Here is a 25,870-nt window from a genome sequence, read left to right on the forward strand (position 1 = left end):
CAATAAGATTATGAGCTCAAGACTTCCGTGAGGTGATAGTTGATGAGGCCGAAGGCCGAATCAACTATCACTCATAGAAATCGAAAGAGAATAATCTAATTGTTTTAGTAGAATTCTTACTAAAATTTACTTCAAATAACGGTTTCCAATTATTTCTTGACGTATTATTAAACTTTGCGCCTGAAAAAGATCGTTGGGATTGAATTGTCATTTGAAATTGAAGTTGTGTGCGCGCGCATCAGTTTTTTCAAGAAATTCAACTTTTTAAAATGTCAAGAAACCGTAAACGTCCTTCATTTTGACTTTTCAGAAATTTAATTATCCATTGGCACCAAAATGTTCCTTCAAAACTTTGGAAAAACGACAACAATAACAACAACAACAACAAGCTTTATTACCAAATAAAAAAAAAACCTTAAACTTTACAATATAATATATTAATACAAGAAAGAGATAATGTTTACTCAGGATAACTAAAAAGCTAATCGAGCTGAGTTAAACTAAGTAATGTTTAAGTACAGGAGGTAGGTTGGCACTAAAGCTTGATGAAAGCAATTAATTAGTCAATAAAAAGAGAAGAAAGGAAAAAATAAATAAATAGATAAATAAAAAATAAATAAATATATATAAATAAATAAATAATACCAGTTGAAAATTCATGAACAGTAAGACTTAAGATATTTAGCTTGACTTTGTTTTTAAACGTTTTAAGGGGGAGGTGTTTAATGCTTCCGTCAAGGTGATTCCAAACTGTTGAATTTACCATAGTTTGTTTTGATGGTATTGATGTAATAGGTTGATTTAGAAGCAAGCCTAGTATTGTATGAGTGTACAGATGCTACTGTTTGAAAGAAATTTTTAAAGGAAGATGGAAGAAGATTATAGTAATAGTGATACATGAGGAGTGCATTGTGAAGGGTAACAAGATCAGTCAATTTAAAGATCTCTAATTCCTTAAAAAGAGGCTCAGAGTGTTCATCTGGTTTTGAAAAAGTTATAGTACGTATAGCTCTCTTTTGAAAAGTTATTAAGGGTTTAAGAGTAGCACTATAAGTATTGCCCCAAATTGATAAACCATAGGTGAGGAAGGGGTAGATAATTAAATAATATAATTGATGTAATATGTTTCTATTTACATAATATCTAATTTTAGATAGTACTCCAATACCTCTAGAAACCTTCTTGCTCAATTCGTGTAAGTATAGTTTCCAGTTCAAACTGGAATCAAAAATGAGTCCTAAATATTTAACTTGATTATCAGATTTCACAGACATATTGGAGATACTAAGATTCAACTTATGAGCTATTCTTCTTTGCGGAGAATGAAATACCACAAAGCTGGTTTTTTCAATGTTCAGAGATAATTTGTTAGCATATAACCACTGGCTTACCTTTCCTAGTTCTACACTTAAGTTGGTTTTTAAATTTAGAATGCTAGGATTATTAAGAAACAAGTTTGTATCATCAGCAAAAAGGTAAATTTCTAAGATATTGAAGCATCTAGGCATATCATTTATATATAAAAGAAAACGAAGTGGGCCAAGCACTGACTCCTGAGGTACTCCACATGTAACACGTTGGTAATCAGAATTAGTATCAAACAAAGAAACAAACTGTCTTCTCTTACTTAAATAAGAAACAAACCAATCATTTGGAACAACTCGTATGCCATAATACTCCAACTTGGCAAATAAAATTTTATGGTCAACTGTATCAAATACTTTACATAGATCTAAGAAGATTCCACAAGAGCAGCTGCCATTATCAATTGATCTTTGTATCTTATCGGTCAAGAGGAAAAGAGCGTGGTTGAATGTTTTGATCTAAAGCCAAACTGATTATTGAGTAGAATAGAAACTTTCTCGAGATAGCTAATAGTCCTATTATACATTAATTTTTCAATTAATTTATGAAATATGGAGAGCAATGAAATAGGTCTATAATTGGAGACTAAATAACCCTTTTTTGTGAATTGGAACTACTCTGGCTACTTTAAATTGATCAGGCACCAAACCAGTAGAAAATGAACAATTGAAAAGCAGCGGAAGAGGGATTGATAAAATGCCTTTTAAAGTCTTAAGAAGGGAGGTTGAAATACTAAATGGGCCAGAAGCCTTGGTTGAACTTAGGGACATAATTATATTTTCAATCTCTGTTGAGGTGGTAGGTGATAAGAAAAAACTAGAGGCCTGGGGTTTATCTAAATAACAATTAAATGGTAGATTAGGTTTTGGTACAGTTGATGCCAAGTTTTTTCCAATATTAGAGAAAAACTTATTCAGTTGATCAGCAATGGCTTTATCATTAGTAATCTCATGTTCGTTAATAATTAATTTACTAGGCGAGGTGGAACCTTTGGACTTCAGACATATAAGTTGCTTCATAACTTTCCAAATTTCTTTTGTTTTTGCCTTGTTGATCATGAAATATTCTTTATAATAATTGGTTTTACTTAGTTTGAGTAGATGATTTAATTTGTTTCGATAACACTTAAGTTTGGTATGGCTGTAACATGTACGTGTTTTCAGATAGTGCGTGTACAACCTATTTTTATTCATAATAGATACCTTTAATCCCGGAGTAATATAATCCAGGGCTTTGCTTGGAATTTGGATTCCTTTCGGGTGAGTGACTTTAAGGGTAAATGACTATTACTGATATTGTTTACTTTCGTATAAAACTTATCAAACATTTCAGTAGTATCTGATAGTCCATGAAATAAATTAGACAAGTCAATCAATGGATCTAAATTCACTTAATAAAGCTTCTTCATTATAACTAGAATAATCTCGTCTAAAGCTTTTCTCTTTATGTATTGAAAAAGCAAAACTCTCGATGATGAGAAAATTAGGCAAATGGTCTGTTAGATCATGTAATAAATTCCCACTGACTGTTTGATATTCGATAGAATTAAAGAATATATTATCAATCAGTGTAGAGGAATGATTGGTAATTCTTGTAGGTTTCAGTATGTGGGGCTCTAGAAAAAAAAGAACCCAGAATATTAATAAAATCCTCAGTTAAGGGATGTTTATCGAAGTTCAAACGATAAATATTAAAGTCACCAGATATTAAGCAGAGTTTCCTCTCTTGTTTGATTTTGCCAATAACCGGGTAAAACTTATTTAGAAATGTTTCAAGATTGGAAGAAGGATGTCGGTATACTACACCACATATCATATTGCTGTTTAAGTCACTCTCGATTTCAACCCATAACATTTCACTTTCATCGGTGCCAGAAGTAAGGTCAATTGACTACCTTTCTTAATATACATACCAACTCCACCTGCCCTTTGTGTAGTGGGTTGAGAGAGGAATGAATAACTAGGCAGATCAAGATTAGAGATTTTTTCATTAGATCTATTAATCCATGTCTCCGACAGACTTATAATGTTGAAAGGATAATTCAAATCATTAAGGAACTGTTCTAGGTTATCAAAGTTTGCCTGGATACTTCTTATATTACAATTGAGGAGTGAAAATTCCTTGTTTGAGCAACTATTAATTTCAGGTGAACAGTGAAATTTATGTATATCAAAGCAATTAAAATTAACTTTGGACGGTGTGTTGGATTCAGGGTCAGAATTAGATAACTGTGGAATATTACCATAATTAGATATAGTCTGTAACACTGGTAAATCTTCCAGAATAGCATTTACACTATTCTTTGAGCACAAGCAGCTTAAATTGGAATTATAGGACAGCTTAACAAGTTCATTATCTTCAATTGGAAAAGTTGACTGGCTGCATATCTGGCAGGTCCACCCAAGGCTACTGGACCGACTTAAAGTACTTGTAATCAACTAGAGTAAGGGATGTGCAATTAAAGTGATAACAAAGATTACACAGACTACATATCAGTTTCCTCCCGTTACTCCTAATTGACTTATCACAGATAGCACATGGGTATCTACCACTATCTAGTCTTAGCTTTCTTGCACTTAGCTTGGCGAGGCAGATGCCTCAGTAGTTGCTGCACTGGTTGATTCAGATATTGGTCATCGTGGTTGCAGTTTTTCCAAATCCCCAACTGATGTAATACGTGACGCTGGTGTGTGCTCATTACGCCTCAAATATTTCGCTCCATAATATGTCCAGATAAACTTGTAATTCTGTTCCTTGCGAAACTTGAGACAGTTCCTCAACAACTTTCTTTTCGCTTCCGTTAGGTTTTCTTGGATAAAGATATTGTGCTCACGGTAGCGCCCCAGGCCAATGTCGCGATAGCTTTTCAACTTTGGTCTAGCTTTGTAGAAACGGTCCCGAATCCTTCGATTGGTAAATTTGACCACTATGGCGGGATGTCGAATTGGAGTAGACCCTGATTCTCCACTGTTAGATTAAGGAATCCTATGGCTGATCGAAATATCTGTATCATTAATATTGACCTCAATCAAGGCTCCACTTTTCTTAACAATTTCGTTTTTATCCTCTCCAGTTGTCACGGGGACTCCTCTTATTTCGAGACATTCGCGTCGCGTGTATTGGGCTTGTCCATCGAGGGAGGAACGTAAACCGCTAAGCTCTTTGTTCATTTTAGCAGAATCACTTCTCAAGCGATCGCTTTCTTGCGCTACAGTCCTCTGGCACTGCATGCAAAATATCAGCAAAGAATCGGATATGCTTACCATTTCGTAAATAACGAAAGCTGGGGTGCTTACTATTTGTCAGAATAAACCGGTTGGGATGACCGTTGAATAATGGAAAGAGTTTTTTTCAAAATCAGCAAACCAACCGAACGAGATGGCGCTTACCATTTGCAATTCGATTTCTCGTAATTGTTTTCGGCTGATGAGAGACTGGAAACTGGAAAATTTACCAAACGGTAAGGAAATTTCCGCCGTTCCGTTCCGAACGAAAGATGAGGACTACCTCTGAAGGTAGTCTACAATTCCCGAACGGATTTTCCGGGAAATCACTGTTCCATTTGACTTTCAACCGAAATTTCCGGGGTTTTTTTTGCTAAATGGTAAGCACCTCTGGACACCATACAGAGGACATTGCTACCATGATACGCACTTGAAAATATGAGCAAAATATTATTCGCAGCAAAAAACATTTAGAAGGTACTACGTATGAGCAGACCATTATTTGTAGGCAGTTATTTGTAGGTCATGTGGTTGGCTCTCGGCCAATGAAAAGGAAGGGAAAAAATGCATCAAATAATAATTGGTGTTGTTAGGAGTTACACTTTTTGAGAAGATATTTAAAACAGTCGCATTTTCGTGCAATGCATGCAGATATATCACCCAATGCTGTACAGATATGCGATCAAGGAATAGAATATGTTTACCATTTCTTGAATACCGTAACCTGGACACCCTACAGAGGGTATTGCAACCATTATCTGCACCTGAAAGTTTTACGAAAGCCATGTTCTCTACCTAGAGCACTTAAACCACTGTTTGATTGTGTCCTTCACTGCCTTTCGTACACCTCTGACCCTCCAGCAGTAGAGAATCGGGTTCAGAGATGAGTTTAACAATACGAGAGAGATTGTTATTCTCACAGCAAGGTTATAGGATGGCGAATAGCCTCTGGCATGCGCCACAGCAACAGCTATGGCATAAGGAAGGTAACAAGCTACTAACACTAACTGTACACACAGTCCCACGGACACCGTCTTTCTGTATCGTTTTATGTTCAGAGGACTCATTCCTCCTCTGTTTGGTTTGCCTTGCTGAGCAACAGCTCGCAGTTGAACGCGATGACGACGAAGCGTTACATAGATCTTGAAGTAAGACAAAGCTGCCATAGCCAGAGAAATGTAAATCAATGCATAAATCACCCTAGAGATTAAATCAGGCATCCAAAATCGTTTTAAACAGAGCACAGAAATGTTTAGAATCCAAATCATGATCATGATCACTCGTGTTCTCCTCAAGGTTATCACTTGCCAGACTTGGGTGAACCTTAATCCTAAACGCAGTGCAACAAGTCTATCTACACTTATTGCAGTTAATGTAAACAACGACACTCCGCAAAAAAACTGACTGGTGAATGCGTTGATGCTTACCATGGTGTAGCAAAGTTTTTCTTGCTTGTTTGTTATCGACATAAGCTGAATGACATAAAATGGTTGGGAGAAAAGACCAACACAGAGATCCGAAACTGTTAAGCATCGAAACATGAGTTTTGATGGCGGATGAAGCGAGGAATCCTTTCGAAGGGCAACAAGGATCAGGGCGTTTCCAAGAGATGCTGTGATGGCCAACATCACATTTAAAGCTGTTAGTGAGTACATATAGTGATTTCCATGTAGGGACGATGTACAAGTTATTTCTTGTATCATCTCGTAGAGCCCTTGATCCATGATTCTTGAAGATTATGAACCTTAAGGCAATAAGCGAAATGACAAGATATTTTGTCCTACCTCAAACTTGTAGGTAGCGAAGTGCTTGCAGAAGGTTTGGCAATTAATTAGGTATTTGTTTTGTCACCCTGACGCTTCCGCCCAAAGTTTTTTTCCCGGTCAGAAAGGACCAATATTTAAGACACTATAATCCGTATATTTAAGTTTTTTAGTTTTTCAGCTGTATCGAGGAATGACCTGTCATTTACTTGGAAAAGATGAAGTTCCTCTTCATTCAAACAAATTATTTTGTAAAGGTTTTTTTATAGCATTTTAAAAATTAGTTTGAATAACAAGGTCTTAAAAGAGTGTTTCGGGGAATCTTTTATCATGACTGAAGAAAGGAAAGATTACAATCGTAAATGACAAAGGAAAATGAGCTCAAGGCATTTTGCAACAATCCCATCAGAATCAAAAAACACCAAAGCTATATCGAGGAATGACCCGTCATTTACTTGAAAAAGATGAAGTTCCTCTTCAATCAAACAAATTACTTTGTAAAGGTTTTTTTATAGCATTTTAAAAATTAGTTTGAATATAACAAGGTCTTAAAAGAGTGTTTGGGGAATCTTTTATCATGACTGAAGAAAGGAAAGATTACAATCGTAAATGACAAAGGAAAATGAGCTCAAGGCATTTTGCAACAATCCCATCAGAATCAAAAAACACCAAAACACCTCTAACAAAAGAACCATTAAGGAGTCGAGGCCGATGTGCGATATGCTATTTTGCTTTTTGCAAAGGTTTTGTTGATTTCATTTTCGTAGACTTCCTTCCTCAGAAAGAAAAGGCCTGTTGGCAATTTGTTTTATCGCAAATCCAGAATACAAAATGATATATCTAAATATACCATATGTTCACCTTGACTCAGCAAGTTTTGAAGGTTTTATTTTACCATCTGTCTTTTAATTGAAAAATGTGAAGTTATTCTTCTTATAAATAGCGCTATATAAGAAATAAATTCTTATTACTAATAATTATTATTTCACGAATTGTTAGGTTTTATTCATAGCATTTTAAAAATACGTTGATATGACCAGATCTTAAAAATTAACTTTAAATTGAAAATGCAAATGTCGAAAGGCCACTTTCGATATATTAAAAATTACGCTTGATATTGAGACCTTGAGGACACAAGCAAAAGGAATGAATAAACATGGTCATTCAAGTTTCTTTGTTTGTGTCCTCTAGGCCTCGCTACCAGGCTGAATTTTAATATATCGAAAATTGTCCATTGTCTCGTCGTTTGACTTAATTGTACTCAAGGGAAGATTACAATCATAAATGACAAAGCAATGTGACTTGAAGAAAATTTGCGACCATCCCATCAGAAAACAAAAACAACAAAATGCCTTCTAACTAAAGAACCAATTAGGGAGTCGAGCATGATATGCGTTTCTCTGAATACACTGTTTTTATGTACGAATATTGTTTTTCCGGCCGAGGCTGAATATTCTTATTTTTCTGCCGATTGTAGGCCGAAAATATTCCAGTGAATATTCTGAGATTATAGCGCATGACATTTCTGCTTTCGAAATAGTTTTGGTGTCAAAAGGTATGACGTGCGTATCAGGTATGTTCGCAAAAACTAACTTCTTGCAGATATGTTATAAGTATCGAACATACGGCTAGTGCTGTTTTTGTTGTTTTTTAGCTAGTTTTTCTGTTTAAAGAAAGGAAAAATTTCATTAGGTTTAGTTAAAAACATATAATTGTATTGTATTTATAAATTTTAGGCACTAAACTATATTCTTTTCAAAGTCTCAGGAACGGGTTTATTCTTCATTAAAATATTCCTAAAATGTCGCTAATTTCAGCCTCAATATCCTTTAAAAGATGTTCTTATAAAAAAGAGTAAGAGTGTACACACTAATGGCTATTTTGTTTTTGCACAGGTTTTATTGATTTAATGTTCGTTGGCTTCTTTAATCGGAAAGAAAAGGCATATTGGCTGTTTGCTTCAACGCAGATCCAAATCAAAGATTACGTATTTAAATATATCACCTGTTTACCTTAAGTTTAAATTTTACTTAAAGCACGTTCCAGTTGGATTCTTTTTAATCCATTCTCTCGACAGTTTATGCAGACATGATTTTCAAAATCTAATCAAGGAACGGTTTTTTGCGATTTTTGTGGTCTAAATATCTCGTGAGAGCGTCTTCTCAGACAAAACTACAAAAAGCTATAACACTGCAAAGTGATCAAAATGAGATAAAAATCCGAGATTAGTAAAATAATCTTGCGCGACGTCCAAGGCTGTATTAAGAGCCACTGCCTATAAACATAGACTAAACACCGGCACAAGTCAAAAAATCGATTTTGCTCATATTTTGCCCATAGACTGGCCCTAGCTAGAAAACAAACAGACCATTGTTAGTTTCTGCTAATACAGTTTCTTGGGAGGAATTTTCCGAAAAAACGATTTCGCGATTGGGCTCAAAATCTACTTCCGGTTATGTTAAATTTTCTTAGTGTTCGATCGCATCACACACCACACAACAACTACTTTAGAATCTTTCAACGATATTCATATTGTGCTCAGGTCTTCATGCATGGTACCACTGAACGAAAAAAATAAATCGAAGTTAGTTTTGAACCCGAAACGAGATCGGACACCAAGACACGCAAAATTTGACAATGTGTTGTTGTTTCTACGTCTCCTCCATCTGTGGTCTCCACGAAAACATCCATGCACCGCGCGGTACCATGTCTAAAAATAACTTAACAGGGATTATCTTGAGTAGAAGACCTAAATGTGGTATTCACGCTCTAAACCTTTATAATCTCTTGATTTGACTCAATGCTAGCAGGTTTTCCAATTGACAAGCCATTTTCTCCTGCTGCCTTTATATCTCGTCAACGTTCTTTTCCCAAAGAGAAAAGAGCAATATTAAAGAAACTATACTCTATATTCTTAAGGCTTCTATTTTGCCCGCTGTCTCGATGACGAATTTCCTCCGTAGCTCAAACAATTTATATCTAGCTTTTTTTCATAGCATTTTACAAATTAGTTTGTATAACCAGGACTTTAAATTATCATTACAAGTAAAAGAGTGCTGCGGGAAAATTTTTTTCATGATTGCAAAAGCAAATGATAATTTGAGAGAGGGAACTTTACATGATGCCGGAAAAAAAAAAAAATAATTAAACAAAAAACCGACGATGCCAATTGCCAAAAAAAATTGATACACATCAGGGGACATGTTTTGGGGACATCCAGTGGGGACATGTTGTAGTGACAGTCTTCCTCGTGTGACACGCCCGGGGGGGAAAACCTGTCGTTGCAACATGTTGCATGGAATGCAGCTGGATTGAACTCGTGCATTACAAAGCGGGGACTTCAATTTTCAATGTCGCATCGTAGGCACTGTTCTTGCAAACTGTCCCCGCTGCAACACCTTTTTATGCCTCATTCCGCTACGTGTGCACCAGCCTGCGTACTTTCCTTTCAGCATGCGTCCTATTAGTTACTTACTTTGGCCCTTTACTCCTCCCGGGGCATAGGCCACCAATAACAACTCTCCAGTCTCCTCTGTCCTGAGCTATCCTTTCAAGATGTTTCCATGCGTGTCCAGTCCTTTTAATGTCCTTTTCAAGCTCCCGCCGCCAGGTGTTCCGTGGTCTCCCTCTCTTTCTTTGACCTTGGGGGTTCCAGTTCAGGGCTTGACGGCCAATGCTACTAGGTGGTTTGCGAAGTGTATGGCCAAGCCAGCTCCATCTCCTTCTCCTTCAGCATGCGTCCTATTATTTACTTACTTTGGCCCTTTACTCCTCCCGGGGCATAGGCCACCAATAACAACTCTCCAGTCTCCTCTGTCCTGAGCTATCCTTTCAAGATGTTTCCATGCGTGTCCAGTCCTTTTAATGTCCTTTTCAAGCTCCCGCCGCCAGGTGTTCCGTGGTCTCCCTCTCTTTCTTTGACCTTGGGGGTTCCAGTTCAGGGCTTGACGGCCAATGCTACTAGGTGGTTTGCGAAGTGTATGGCCAAGCCAGCTCCATCTCCTTCGTCGTCCTATGCGTACATATAAAGGGACTTCCTCCAGCTCCACGACCTCGCAACTTGTCCTCTAATGTACATTGACCTTACAATGCAAAGACCCAAAATCCATACTGAGAAAAACACGCCTCCAAACGTAAAAGAAACTTTGGAGTCGAAGCCGATTAGAGTTTCTCTAATATGAGCTAATGGCCATTTCTCTTTAGCGAAGCTTTTGTTGATTTAATTTTCATAGGTTTTTTTCTGAGAAAAAAAAAAGTAAAAACGCAAACATTGGCTGTTTGCTGTAACGCAAATCCAGAAGTTAGGATTACGCATTAAAATATGCGATCTGTTTACCTTAAGGTTCAATTTTGCGTTCAGCACTTTTCAGATCAACCTCTTAACACCGTTCTCACGACATTTTGGGTTCAACCTCTCGCAGGCCGTTGAAATCTTTCTCATTATATTTTGACAGATTCGATTTGAAAAACCTAGCTGAGGACAATTATTTGTACAAACATGTAGAAAAATGGTTAATATTTATAATATCCTCGATTCAGCTCGATCTACAAAACACCTGAGGAATTATGCTGTCGCATTAAAGTTACTAATATGCCCTAAACGTGTAAATGAACTGTTTTCTAAATTAATATATGACGCGAATTACTTCATGTATCTCCAAACGGCCACAATTTGGAATCCACCATTTTAAATTGCAATCTTTTAAAGTTTTGTTTGTCCCTCAATTCCCAAAAGATAATCGGGTACGAAGAGAACCCCTAAATATAGAAGTTTGTCCTAAATGCCTCTGAGGCATGTTGGAATATTGATAAATTAAACGAGGTCTATTGGTCAAAATTTTAACTGTTAGCTGAAAATGACTTACAGTTAAGAGATTGACTGCTCTGATAGCTGTCAAATTGTCGAAAATTTAACCGATAACTAAGATTCCAGCAACTCCATATATACGAAATGAATATTATATAGAAAGACTGGTGGAGTTGTTGTTGTTGTTGCTGCGGCTTGGTCCATAAATATCCAAAAAAGTACGCGTACGAGGCCAATATTCCTCAATGAGGACCGAATAAACTAGTTCAATATAAAGGTGCATAGCTCGGAGAATTCTCGCACCCTGATTGGTTACCTAGGCGAGGTATTCAGCGTGGAACTGCTACACTTAAAAGCGAGACCCGTTGGATATTGCAACATTCACACAGACGTAAACAAAACGGGGTTTTCTTTCATTTAAAAAGAAGGCTATGCGATTCAAGAAAAAATCATACCCTGACTCGTAAATTCCACGTTAATTTTCACTTGAAAACCGATATCGCCGGTTCATCGCTTCGCGAATTGTGCGATTTAACAAATTGACGTCAGATTTTTATGCGTCTGTCCTCTTGCTGATGATAAATTGCGTCATAACATGGTCAAAGTGGTTCCGCAGTAAACTTTGACAATGTTATGACGAAATTTATCATCGATAAGAGGACAGACGCATAAATAACTGACGTCAATTTGTTTTTTTACGATGACAAGACCCCAAAATGGTCAAAATGCCGGGAGTAAATGAGGAGAAAAGACGCCGTAAACTTGCCGAAAACAAAGATAGTTGAATTTTATTCAAAATGGCGCGCACATTGTCAATAGCTTTTTTCGCTTTTTGATTGGCTATTTAAAAAAGTCCATAAAATCTCATTGGTTTAAAAAGTTGACAGTTTGAGAGCTGAAAGTTAAGCTTGAAAGCTTGCATAAATTAAAATTTTATCCGTCCGCACTCTTATTGATGATAAAAATGAGCCAATCAGCAGTTATTGTAAAAATCGGTTTTTCGAGTTAAATTTAACGCGGAATTCCCTCGTCATGTGATTAATTTTCCTCTTTAAAATTTCCTCCGATAAATTAATACATCGATTCTCGGTTAGCCCGCGAATTGACTTTTTGTCTGGTACATCAATGTAATTAGCCTGGGTAGCTGGCGGTTTAGTTGGGGTAGGGTGAGAGCGGCAATGCCGCGAGGAGCCTGGTGCCAGGAGAAACGAGAAACCACCTTTCCGGATTCCCTGCCTATTTTATTGGTGCCGTGCGCTGGAGAACGGGCCGTTCTCATTTGATCGGAACGCTAACACGTCAATCAAATTTTTTGTTTATCTCCCAAGGGAGAACTCCAAGGGACAACGAAAATCTTAGTGTGAAAAGCAAGAGCATCGAGCCTGAGTATTTGATAGCTAATATGCCTCGCAAAAACGTAGACACAGTTCTAAATCAATCTAAAGCAAGAGTGAGAAACGGTCATCGTCGACTTCGTTTGAGGTGGTTTCATTCTCTTTCCAGTTACAGATTCGCACGAATGGAATTGTAACGCTAAAATGCGTTCCGTATTTTTCTTCCACAAGCATAGCAAAAACAGAAACGTGTCTGATCTGTCGACTTTCAGACCAATCTTCGAGTACTTAGCGCACTAAAGCCGGCCGATCTCATTTTGAAATCCTTCGCACTTGAAAACCAGCTTGAAATGGTTTTTGGGTCGAAGCGTAAGAGGCCTCCTGAAATTACACCGCGTTAAATATTTAACGGACAATTGTAAAACCCTTTTTTATTTCCTTTCCTCGACAGGCTTTTCGGCGTATCGCCCTTCATCGCCATCGAAATTTGTTTTGATTTTCCAATTTCACTTGGAGGAGGATTCCCCTTCTCATTTTCGCAACGCGATCAAAACCAGTCAACAGATTGTCAAAATGTGCAGAGGGACGGCAATCAAAAAGGCAGCGAATCCAGGCAGGCAGTTTTTTTCATTTTTCCCCACAGGCCAGTCCGAAGCTGCGCTGCTCGTTTTCGCAGATCACTCGCTATACGGTCCTATACCCCAACCAACTAAACCGCCAGCTACGCAGGCTACAAAGTAATATCCTTAGTTGATGATTTTCTTTATTCTCACCACTTGCTTGCTTGGCAATCTATTAACATTTTCGGGAGAAAAGAGATGTTGATCAATCTCTTTAGCATGAGCAGCTTGAAAAGCATTTCCATTATTTTTAGCATCTTTTCAAAGCTCGAAGAAAGGTCTGTTTGATAAAAATGAAATCAAACGCCTGGCTTTTGATTATTTTGTAGAACAGTACTCGAGTAATGACAGAACCTCACATACGAAAGTGAGATATTATATCCAACGTTTTCGAAAACGAATGAAATATTAAACTTAACAAAGAGTAAAACATTGCTTCAGTTTTTTGCTCAAATACGACATATGGAAGTGAGTTTTTCTCTTCAGAGTTTAAAAAATTATAATTTGTTTGTATTCAACGTTTTCGAATATGATTGCAGTATTGGATGTAATAAAAAAAGGTTCAGTTTTTTGCTCGAATCAGTACTAAAGAGTCTCTGCCCTGAACAATCATTTGTGAAATATCTTAGCAGCTGAAGATTTTCATTTGGTTAAGATTTCCACACACTCTCTTTCTAATCGCGTAAATTGTTCGTAGTGGGGTGAAGGGTTTAGAAAGCGGTACCTTTTCAGGACGTTGAGTATTGTATTTGATTTTATTCAATTTTCAGTGTGAGTATGTTTTATTATTATAAAGAGCATGTTATGAAATAAGTGAGGATATTTCAACAGCTGCCCGGGATGTGTTTGGCACGTGGACCAACAAAAATGTTTCTTAACAATATGTTGCTTTTTCTGCTTGCAAACCATGGATGACACAAAAAATACAAAGAATATTTGAGAACAGTCCAAATTTAACGTCTTAGCAATTTATTCTTCAGAATTATTGTAAAAATTATTGCAAAATTTGCTGAGAGCTGAGAAATAGGTTGAAATTTTAACTGATAACCGAAAAATCGGAGAATATCACAGATTACTAACACTCCGGCACCCCCATCCAGACCCGCTAAATACGTTATTGCTAGAAAACAAAACCGCAAGAAAAAAAAGAAAGAAAAAAGCCCAAGCGAGAAATTAATATACATCAGAGATCCGGCTGAATTTGCAGTCCTCTCATAAATGCCAAGGAAATTTACTGTTCGAATAAAAGTAGGAAACTGATATTTAAGTATAGTAACTCTTTAGAAAAAGGGTTTATATAAAAAAAAATAACAATTCATTGATATTTCTTACTCTGTCTGTAGTTTAGTTGCCGCAAACTTATCAAATATTTTGGGAAGAAACCAGACTTTATGTTATTTGAAAGGACCGAACGGTTATTTGTTTTATCTGTTCAGAAGCTGAGCGGCCCGAAATGAGTTATTTACCATTTTATTTAGTTTGCATGTATGAAGTCTTCAGTAACTATTGTCTTTTGTCAACCAGCTGGTTTGGGTAAAGAAAGAATCTTTAACCCGTACCTAAACGTTATTTGTCTTAACTGTGCAATTGTGTTTCATTGATGGACCGAATGAGCTGGGAAAATTTAATTTGTGAGTTGTGGCCACTAAACTTTTGTTTTATATTCTGTGTTCATTATATTTTACAGTGTTGAAGTCCTCAGTAATAGTTATCTTTTGTAAACCAGCTGGTTTAAAAGGAGCGAAATGGGAACATCCTCAAAATTCTTATCGATTCAAACATTGAATTAACTATTTCATAGCAACCATGGGTGTATCGGATTTGGTTTTTCCGCTGACTTTCCTGTTCAAGTCAGTGGAATTTTTCTTGCTCCTCATTAATTTTATTTAGTGAGGCAATTAAAAGGTATGGAGTTTAAAAGCCTGGTTCTACATGCTTTTTCTTTTTATCCGTGAAGATGAAATACATGGGCAGACAGAGATGAGATATTTTCGGCATTTCAGTCTTTTTGAGTTCTGAGTAATTATTATCTTTTGTAAACCAGCTGCCTTAAGCAATAAAGAAATCAAAAGGGACGAGGGCAAGGCCCCTCCCTTGTGTCGTGTTCTTAAAAAGATTTTTAGCCAATCAGGGCGCGCGGAGAATACATTCTAAGCTTCAATATGATGAGGAAAGCTTTTCAAACCAGCAAAATTGCATATCATTTTAAATAAACTGTATTAGCAGGTGTCTTAATGCATTAAGAGTTGTGCTTCTAAAGCGTTAGCATCCACAGCAAGGTAGCCTTTTTGAAAAGGAAAGCCTCAGACCATGTTACTAACATCGAATTCGACGATTTCCGCCATTCGCAACCAACGTGCGCTTGGCCTGCAAAACTCCACACGCATCTTTGTTGATTCGAATGCAGAGTGAATTATTGAACTCTGGGAATATTGTTTTATTTTACTGGGCAGTTTATTCGGGAACGTCTTCATAATCATCATCGTCTACAAGAATCCAGATTTACGAAAAACAATTAACTCTTCCATTGAGCCTTGACATGGCCTTGTCAGATTTAGTTTTTCCACAGATTCTACTCCCAGTTGAATAACTAGGTTGGTGACCGACCCATTGCATTGGAACGTCAGTGGAATGTTGGGATCAATTTTTTGCAAGTTGTTTTATTTCGCAAGCTCAGTGTCTCTTCTTGTGTCAAATCAAAGCGTGGTGCGGATAGCAACTGACAGATTGTCGCCGTAGTTTTTTCACTCAAACTTGGACTTATTTCAAGCAAGATTAGAACGATAGGCATCGTCTCAACCTGGATGTGTGCCATCTTTTTCAGTTCTCTATTGCTTATATCTTCGAAACTTGTTGTACGTGGCAACTGTGACACAGTTTGCGCCGAGACCAATTCGGAATCACTTTTCTTTAAAAAGAAAGCAAACGTAGCATATGTTTGGTTTCAGTTTTTTTTGTTTATCAGTGCTGCATTAGTTATAACAACCTTTCTGTGCAGTGCGTAAGCAATTACCTTAAAACTGCAGAAGAAAGCCCTCGCGGGCATCCTTTCAAACGCACAACGTCATGCCACGCAGAAACGAGAGAAACGCAGAAACGCAGAGACAAGCCATCAAAATGGCGGTTGCTATCGTGGTTTTGTTTTACCTTTGCGTAACTCCACACTCTTTGCTCTATTTCATTCCATACTGGAGACCTTCTTTGCTGTTCACAGAGTAGTGTATTTTGTGTCGAGTTTGTCGTTTTACTTATCTTCCACTGTCAATCCAATTATCTGTCTTTTATTTGCTGAAATCCGTCGTCGTGGGCAGGACTGAGAAACATTTTATGTACCTGTGGCAGAAAGCTGAACGGCAATGTGACGCCGAAATGCGCAGAAATAAATCTAATGAAGATGAGAACTCGACATGACGAAAGCTATCGACAGCCTTTCAAGATCACAAACAACTATTAAATAACGAAACATTGGACACTGTTTTGTAGAGATACAGTTGAACACGAGGCGCTCTGTTCGAATTCCGAGAAATGTAAACGCGAGAGCACCAGAGCAATGTTCGGTAAGAAATGTCGAGAAAAATTTAGTTATACTGAGGGATAAGCACCAAGTTAAAATGTCTTATTTTTAGTAATGGTAATAGGACTGAGTGGAGTCCAATTCGATCTGTTATCAAAAGAGTTGGTGCCTTCCCTTCCACCAAAATTTCCGAAATTTTCGAAACAGGGGCAAATGGTACGGAAATTTCCCGGGAAAGGTCCCAGAAAATCCGGAAATTTTTGAATTTCCGAAAAGCGAACCATTCAACCCAAAATTCTGGAAATTCCACGATGAAAATCAAATGGAACGGAAATTTCCAGGAAAATATGTTCGAAAATTTGGGTATACCTCGCGAGGTTGTCTTTTTTTTTGTTTTTTTCGGAAATTATACAAATTCTCGATTTTCTATTCAGCGCTAGTTCTTTTGGCCACGATCACGGCGAGTTGGGCATCTCACGCAAGGATGACGGCGACGCGTATTCGAAAGTGGAAATATTTTAGAATCATTCCACTTATATGTCGATAAATACTAGCTGCAGCTAAATTCGTGAAGAAAACATTTTATAAAAATAATTCCCCGGTAGTGTATTTGTTTGTTTTGCTCAGGCTGGGAAAGATTTATAACGCGTGCAGAACCATTATACGACTCATTAAACCCTTTGTTTTGCGACTTTTTAGCTACCGTTGTGGTTTGTATAAGGTCCCTGCTGTTGTGGTCTATAAAAAGTCACGATGTCGACATATCAGTATTCTGTTTGCTTCTATATTTGCGATTTAAACCTCGAAGTCATTGAAAAATTCCAAGCGAACAAAACTGTGCGGCTTGTCGTTTTCCCCACTGGAAAAGTCTGTACCATTCGCCAATGGAAATTTCCGGAAATTCTTACCAGAATTTTTGGTCGAATAGAAAGCGTCCAGTGATAACAAAATCGGACGACCGCACAGAGGGAGTCCGATTTGTTTATCAAGAGTTTGATTAAAGACCGAATTGGACGACACGAAGTCTTATTACCAACTAATCATGAAAATTACAATTTTCGAGAAAAGAAGAATAGCCAAGTTATGAAAGAAAGGGAAAATTTGCATTAAAACTGACCTACAAAGGAGATGTAAACATTCTAAGGTCACCGCGCCTCCTACCGGCAATAGGGAGTTTACGAAACCACGACGGCAGCAGCAACGGGAACGTCACTGAACAAAAGAATAAATGAGCAGTACAATGGCTGTGCACGTGCGTTATAATTCTTGGTACATTTCTTTGCCGTCCTCTGCAAAACAACAACGTAAAATGACCAAATTTTGCGTTGTCTGGAGAACGTGAACCACGACGGCTAATTTTTTAAATTTTTATTTCAAATTTATCGCTGTGTTCCGGATTGAGTTTTGCGATAGTTTTCACGGTGATAAACAAAGTAAATGACTTAAGAGTATCCCGAGATTCGTAGGTCAAATATAATTCATTTTTTAATCGACGTTGTCCTCGGCGTCAGCGTCGTGGTTTCGTAAACTTCTTAATTAGGCGCCAAAAACACCACGCACGCACGCACGTAACTACAACTTTGAATGTGATTGGTTGATTTAAACTACAATTTTGAATGTGATTGGCTTATTGAACTGTCCAATAACAAACTGCCCGATAACAAGTTGGCGAGTGAATTAGTGTAAAATAGGCATTTTTTAAACCAATCACAACCGAGGAAATTGTAATTTTTATGATTAACAGGTTAATCACGGTCTAGGTTATTTCAACAGTAAAGTCTCAAAGTTAGGACTTTTTAACGATGAAAACAAAGCTTCTTTTGTTCAAATTTACAATCACTGAAATCAGTTAAATATTGGGAATTTTAGTATAGTAGAAAGCACCCAGGTAGCTGATTAAACGTTGGTCTTGGATGTAATGTGTACAAAATTATTAGTTGCATCAAATATAGAGTTAACGATGTTCTTCTCGCCTTATTACTTCATCGATGTTTGTGAATATGTATATGTACATGTTTTCAGTAGTTCTAGTAAACATGCAATAATTAAGACAAATGAATAACCCCACATGGAATCAAGTTTAGATAACACAGCGAGCTCGAGATGTCCATGGCAACTATCAGTGTAGAACGAAATTCCACCGGAAATGCACCGCGCAAGCTGCTCTACAAGACTATCCTTGTTTCCCTTGAAATGATTCAGTTCGGACCGAGGTTTTAGGTTATATGAGGTAAGGAGAACCCTTGCCACATTTTATTTGGAAAGATTTACGGCCCGGCTAACAGCGGAAATGTGCGACCCGCTATACTAAATCATCATGACAGCTTTCTAATTTCAAAGCCGTTGTTCTCAACTGTACCAGATTACAAAAGGCTGTAAGGCTGTTTACATTCACAATTGAACTTCCATCTGCCATAACGTAACTATTGCTCAATGACAGCAGGGAAACCTTTTTCTGTTAAGTTTTAATTACGTTTTACTTCTCGGAATGTCAAATTGCTTCCTCTCTAAGAGGTAAACGAAATGATTTATTTGAAAAAGAAAACAGAAAAGAAGACAATCCAAATGGTAATACCAAATGAAAAAAAACCAAATGAATTATTTCGCCAATTCAATATTCTTTCTTTTTGAGAAATCAAAGAAAGCAAAAATTGATTTTCCGTTGCTCTTAATTGAATCTTTAACTGATGACTTCGAACCGGAAAAAAATTAACATTTCTTTTCAATCATGTCAGTTATTACGGAGGTAAGGATGCATTCGCTTGACCTTCGTTCTAGCGCCAACAACACGCTTCTGAAATGCAAAGCAGAGCATCATGTCATTGAGAAACAACACGACCATCACTTTTATTGGGAATGAAACTGTACTTGGCCATCAGGACTCGATATGTATCTTTGTTGATTCGAATGCAGAGAGAATTATCGAACTTTGTGCATATTGTTTTATTTTACTGGGCAGTTTATTCGGGAACGTCTTCATAATCATCATCGTCTACAAGAATCGAGACTTACGAAAAACAGTTAACTACTTCATCGTCAACATGGCCTTGTCAGATTTAGGTTTTCCTCTGGTTGTACTCCCAGTTAAAATAACTGAGTCGGTGACTGACTCATTACATTGGCACGTCCGTGGAATCTTAGGATCAACTTTTTGCAAGTTGTTTTTTTTCGCAAGCTCAGTGTCTCTTCTTGTTTCAGCTCAAAGCTTGGTCTGGATAGCAATTGATAGATTTGTCGCCGTGGTTTTTCCAATAAAACTGGGGCTTATTTCAAGCAAGATTCGCACAACAGCTATAGTTTCTACGTGGGTGTTAGCAGGCGTTTTCTATTTCCCTTTGCTGATAACTTGGAAACTTGTTGAACTTGGTAATAACTCGTTTTGTAGAATAGCAAACAAACATGAACAATCGATTTTTCCCAACACAGAAGCTGTAGAAGGATATTACTGGTTGCATGTGACCATCCGTTTTATTGCTCCGTTGTTCGTGACAACCATTTTATATTCTTCCATAGCAATTTCGTTAAAAAGACAAAATAAAGCCGTCACGGACACCTTACCAACTGTAGCTGAACAACGTTATTTAAAGAAGCGAAGACAAGCTACTCAAATGGCGGTTGTCATCTTAGTGCTATTTTACATTTGTGTCATTCCATACACAGTACTTCATTTCCTATTTCCCCGGAGACGTTTTTGTGCCTTTGTAAGATTATTTGAGTGGCTAGCGTACTTAATGTTTTTCTCATCTTCTATAGTTAATCCAGTAATTTGTCTGTCATTTGTTCAAACTTATCGTCGCGGATTGAAAAGCATTTTATGTCCCTGCGGCAAACGGAACAATAACTTAGTGGCAAAACGAAAGCACGTGTCTCTAAAAGGGATGAAAAACCTAAGTGAAGAATTACAACAACGAGCTTCTAAGGACAGCAACAACTTCTCACAAGCATTGGAAACTGTTGGAAACATTTAGTCCCCAACATTGAGCTAAAATTTTCAGCAAGACATTTTATTGGAACATTGAGTTAATAGCAAGTATTTTAATCTCTGACTTAATTTCTTTGTACAAAATCGTTCTGTGTCATTTCGATAACATTGCGGAATACTTCAGAATCAAGAATAACTAAGAATACTATACAATGGAAGCTTTGCGAATCAAAAACAGAAGGGACTATACGCGTACTTTTTGAGTACATGTTTTATGCTAAATGAGAAATTCAGTTCTATTTTGCAAACCATGCACTTCTCGCAGTTTCCGAATGGAAAGCGCCACACAGGTATTTATTCACCAGTAGTAAATTAAGGTTGTCATTTATTTACAGAAAACAATATTGAATATGTCCTATGTTCATAAGTGCCGCTGGTTGATTTTAGAGTTGTTTCATGAACCACTACGGATTAATCAGGTGCAATAAACCTAGGCACCTAGGCCAACAGGAGCCCCTGCCATATCCTCCCCTCCTCCTTTTTGAAGAGGAGAGAAAATCTTTCCTCCCCTTCCCTCATAATCGAGTATGAAGATTCCAATCTAACCTCCGCCCCCCTTTTTAGTAGATTTATTAAGACCTGAGTCTGTGTTATACAGCATTTCCAAACACCAAAAGACGGCGCGCAGCGGAATCTATTTTAGCGAATTTCGAGATGTTTGGAAATTTTGTAAAACAATGCCCCGAGTGTTTGATATACTAAAGCAAAGGAGAAAACGGAGGAATAGAATCTTAAAATATTCGCGATCGTGTTGCTTTTAAATGATTCAGTGCCTGATCGAGTTTAGGGGCCGAGGCCTTCCCACAAATATCCGGATATTTTGGGGGCAGTTTTTAGAGGTTTCCAAGGTGATTAGAAAATATTGAGATATGTAGAAATTTTGGGAATATTTAGAAATATTTATATCTTTTTTGTTATTGAGCTAGCCCTGTGTTTTTCCCGTCATTTTCTTGAGATAATACTCAGTTCTATGCCAGTAACAATCCATTTCATCAATTTCGCCCTTAAAAAGTGTATTCCATATTACTAAAAGTGCTAAAGCAGCAATTTTCCAAAATTAATGGCGGGTGCCTGTAACATCGAAGCGCCTGAATCTTCCTCTCCAACTCCTATTACTACAGGAAAATTTTGAAAATTTTTGTCTAAATGATTCAAAATCGGTTTATTTTCAAAACGAAAATAAGAGATATTTAAAGAGTTTCTCGAGAAATTTAGAAAACATTTTATGATATTTAGAACATTCTTTGAGAATTTTCAGTAAGAGACTTGGGCGATTTTACGTGATATTTGAGGCCCATAGGGGCCACAGGGGACAAAAAAATATAAAGCTTAGCGAAAGGTAACCATCATGGCAGCTTACTCATCTTGCCTACTTTAATCTTATGGACATTCACTCTTGTTAACGTTACTCGACGCTACTGAACAGGGAAAGCCTTTTTCTATTACGTTTTAATGAGGTTTAATGCTTAGAATGTCAAATTACTTCCTCTCTATGAGGTCAAGGAAATTATTTGTTTGCAAAAGTAGACAGAAAAAAATAATTTCTTCCACAGTAATTGTGTTGTATGTTTAGTACAGTACACAGTCATGTTATCTCTATGTACCTTTACTTTTAGTTTGCACGCCAAATGAATCTTCTGGCTGATTCAGTCTGGCTTTCTTTATTAGAAATTGCGGATAAAACTAAATTGCAATGACTTTTAAATCAAACCTTTGACTGATGACATTGAAGCGGTAGAATTAAAATTCATTTCCGATTGAACTGAGATGAATGATGTAATCTAGATCTACGCTCTGCTTCTGATCTAAAACGCTAGCGCCGACAGAACGCGGCTGAGAGCCAAAAGAGGAAATCATGTCATTGAGAAACAACACCACAATCACAGTGGCTGGGAGTGAAAGTACACTTGGGCATCAAAACGGGACATGTGTCTCTGTTGATTCGAATGCAGCGAGAATTTCTAAACTTTGCGCATGTTGTTTTATTTTACTGGGAAGTTTTTTCGGAAACATCTTTATAATCATCATAGTCTACAAGCGTCGAGATTTACGAAAAACAACTAACTATTTCATCGTCAACATGGCTGTGTCCGATCTGCTTTTCCCACTGGTTGTAATTCCTGATCAGGTAACTCAATTGGTGACCGACTCGTGGCATTGGCGCGTGAGTGGAATCTTAGGATCGACGTTTTGCAAGTTGTATAGCTTCACAATCTCAGTGTCTCTTTTTGTTTCTGTTCAAAGCTTGGTGTGGATAGCAATTGATAGATTTGTCGCCGTGGTTTTTCCAATAAAAGTTGGGCTTATTTCAAGCAAGATTCGCACAATAGTTATAGTTTCTACATGGTTTTTAGCATGTGTTTTCTATTTTCCATCGCTCGTATCTTCGGGACTTGCTGAATATAGGAATAACACGTTGTGTAGTTTAGTAAACAAAGAATCAATTTTTCCCAACAAGGGAGCTTTTCAAGGATATTACTGGCTTCATGTGACTATCAGCCTTTTAGCTCCGTTGTTTGTAGTAACCGTTTTATACATCGCAATAGTGATTTCCTTAAAAAGGAGGAGTAAAGCCCTTATGAATGTCGCACAATATGAACGACAACATTCTGTAAAGAAGCGAAGACAAGCTACTAAAATGGCGGTTGTTATCTTGGTGCTGTTTTACATTTGTGTTATTCCATACACTGTGTTAAGTTTCGTAAATTACTTGAGACCTTCTTGTGCCTTTCAAATATCATTTACCTTTATAGCAGTTTGCATGTTTTTGTCATCTTCTGTTGTCAATCCAATAATCTGTCTGTCATTTGTGGAAAGTTACCGTCGTGGATTGAAAAGCATTGTGTGTTGTTTCTGCCGAATGCAAGATAATAAGAGTGCCAAGCAAGAACGAATAACTCTAAAAGGAATGGGGGATCTCCCTGGTGGAAACTGTCGACGAACTTCTAAAGACACAGACAACTTCCAAGAAACATTTGCTGGTACTGTTCAGTAGGTTATTATCGTGAGCTGCGTTCCATTAGGTCTGAACTGAAAATTGAAGGCATGTTTCCTAGAGAAAGTGTAGTTGAACTGAAATTGTCTTCAAAATTTTACCGAAAATCTAGGTATACACGTTTTAAGACGAATCTCTTTATTTCTATGCTTAAGTTTTTTATGTTCCTTACTTACTCTATTTTCTGTTAAGCCAATAAAAAGAAAGCACGCCACTCTTTCAGTAATGTATGTAACAGAATTGAACTGAAACGTTCAGATTAAATTCAAATTAATAGTTTGCAGTAAAATGTTTGCATGTAAATCTAGCAGTCTGAAAACTCATAGATGCCTCGTTGGCGCAGAAGGCAGCGCGTCAGTCTCATAATCTGATTAAGACATCTGAAGGTCGTGAGTTCGATCCTCACACGGGGCATAAGTATTTTGCTTTAATGATATTGTTTTTCTAGACCATTGAAAACATAAAACGGGTTAAATGAGAAACAAGTATACTCAAGGGCTACCTAACTCGTAGAAGGAATAATTTATGGTAAAATTATAAATTCATTTTTCGTTCAATAAAAAAAATATACTCTTTTAATATCCACGGTTATTACCGTGTAAGATCGATTGAGGCTCTTAAATTATTCAAGCACCTGACCACTAAACGTAATAATGTTGTCATAGGTCGAGAGCATCACCAACATCTTTATTAACTCTCTGCAAACGAAGAAGACTTTTTATACTAGGATTTTAATTAAATTATACTGCTTTCAATTTGAAACGACTCCTGCTCCTGATAGGAATCAGAATGACGCGGTGTCCTTCACTACATATATGGCGTCCCACAGCAACAGGAAAACACACTTCGACAATGAACCAATCAAAACTCGAAGTAAATTTATGTAGCTTAAGCAAAGCGCGAGGAAACATGAGCGGACGAGTCATGATTTGTTTTGTTGTTTTTAATCAATCTTGTAACGTCGTGATGCAAAACCAATCCACCTAGGAAAAAAAGATGGCGACCGGTGCATTTACCCATAATTCTCAGCTCACGAAAACTTCAACAACGCCGCTTATAAAAACGAACAGGAAAGTCCTAGCATCTTCAAACCTAGCATACACAATGTCGTTAGCATAGGGACAAATATTCCAAAAATATGGCTTTCCTAGTACTTTATCGGCTGTGTAAGGTTCGTATGGAATTGTGCCGCCATCTTTTTTCCTACGGAGAAATTTTCGTCACTCAAGTGAAAATCACCCCATGACATCTGTGACACGATTGTCGTCATTTTTTCCCAGGTTATGACGAGAGATGTCTTCAAACTAAGGGCTGGTTTTCATATGGAGTCCATATGATGGATACGATCACTGCGAAAAAGTTCAGTGATCGTTTTGATTACGCAGAAACCACTCTACAGCGATCGTAGTAACAACGATCACTTTCTCGCTTTCTATCTCAATGATCGTAGCAATCTGGCAACGGTTATGTATATGGAAACCAGCCATCACGGTTTTCTTTTAGAGAGAAAGTACCAACAGTACGGTTAAAAGCAAAGTAGAAGATAATGTCATTTGGAAACAACATTGCGATTCTAGTAGTTGCCAACGAAACTGCACAAGACCAACCAAACTTATTGTGTTTCTTTGTTGCTTCGACTAGAAAGAAAATGTGGAAATTTTTGGCAAGGGTGGTTTGCTCGAATGGGTAGTTTCTCCGATAACAACTTCATAAACATCATCGTTTAAAAACGAGATTTTCGAAAAAAAAAAAAAAGCCTTACAATTTCTCCTACATGTACACAGTGACTACACTGCAGTATGCGTACACATTCACAGGAATTAACTATTTCATCAGATTTGTTTTTTCCGATGATTATAATCCCAGCGGGCGTGAAATAAATGAATTGGCGACCAATCCATAGCATTGGAATGTGTGGGAATTTTTTGCAAGTTATTCTACTATGTGAAAGACAGTATCCTTCCAAGGTTCCATTCAAAGTTTGGTTTGGATAGCTATGAAAGATCTGTCGCCGTTGTTTTCCTAGAAAAAAACTTGGGCTTATTTCCAAGACTAGCCATAAATTGTTCGACATTTCAGTCTCTCAAAGGGGCTATCATTTTGTCAAAAAGTTGCTTGTAAGTTTTTCAAAAAAAAATTTCATAACCTTGTTTTCAGTCTAGCTCTATTAGGTCAAAATATCTTTGGATCTTCCCTGCAAGTCTTTTGCAAAATTCATAAATCTCCCTATATATATTACACCCTATATATTACACCCTACAAAGTT

The 25,870-nt window shown here is 37.2% G+C and overlaps 3 protein-coding genes and 1 pseudogene across 3 annotated transcripts; 3 read left to right on the forward strand and 1 right to left on the reverse strand.

Annotated features, from left to right (window-relative positions):
* Nucleotides 1–372: 372 nt before the first annotated feature.
* On the reverse strand, nucleotides 373–6,394 carry LOC110042777 (histamine H2 receptor-like). Its single transcript, XM_089281409.1, has one exon. The coding sequence runs from the start codon at nucleotides 6,311–6,313 to the stop codon at nucleotides 5,381–5,383; it is 933 nt and encodes a 310-aa protein (XP_089137535.1). The 5' UTR covers nucleotides 6,314–6,394; the 3' UTR covers nucleotides 373–5,380.
* An 8,946-nt stretch (nucleotides 6,395–15,340) lies between these two features.
* On the forward strand, nucleotides 15,341–16,596 carry LOC149096554 (QRFP-like peptide receptor; annotated as a pseudogene).
* A 2,742-nt stretch (nucleotides 16,597–19,338) lies between these two features.
* On the forward strand, nucleotides 19,339–20,979 carry LOC149096555 (QRFP-like peptide receptor). Its single transcript, XM_089281227.1, has one exon. The coding sequence runs from the start codon at nucleotides 19,444–19,446 to the stop codon at nucleotides 20,593–20,595; it is 1,152 nt and encodes a 383-aa protein (XP_089137353.1). The 5' UTR covers nucleotides 19,339–19,443; the 3' UTR covers nucleotides 20,596–20,979.
* A 1,312-nt stretch (nucleotides 20,980–22,291) lies between these two features.
* Nucleotides 22,292–24,183, forward strand: LOC110042737 (QRFP-like peptide receptor). Its single transcript, XM_020748109.2, has one exon. It carries the CDS (start codon nucleotides 22,465–22,467, stop codon nucleotides 23,602–23,604), a length of 1,140 nt encoding a protein of 379 aa, XP_020603768.1. The 5' UTR covers nucleotides 22,292–22,464; the 3' UTR covers nucleotides 23,605–24,183.
* Nucleotides 24,184–25,870: the final 1,687 nt, after the last annotated feature.

Source organism: Orbicella faveolata, unplaced genomic scaffold, assembly GCF_042242905.1.
Source record: "Orbicella faveolata isolate gen_17 unplaced genomic scaffold, um_ofav_v1 contig_48, whole genome shotgun sequence".
NCBI lineage: Eukaryota > Metazoa > Cnidaria > Anthozoa > Scleractinia > Merulinidae > Orbicella > Orbicella faveolata.

Excerpts from the sequence above, each read along its gene's own strand:
- LOC110042777 (XM_089281409.1), bottom strand. The coding sequence starts at position 6,313 with ATGGATCAAGGGCTCTACGAGATGATACAAGAAATAACTTGTACATCG.
- LOC149096555 (XM_089281227.1), top strand. The coding sequence starts at position 19,444 with ATGTCATTGAGAAACAACACGACCATCACTTTTATTGGGAATGAAACT.
- LOC110042737 (XM_020748109.2), top strand. The coding sequence starts at position 22,465 with ATGTCATTGAGAAACAACACCACAATCACAGTGGCTGGGAGTGAAAGT.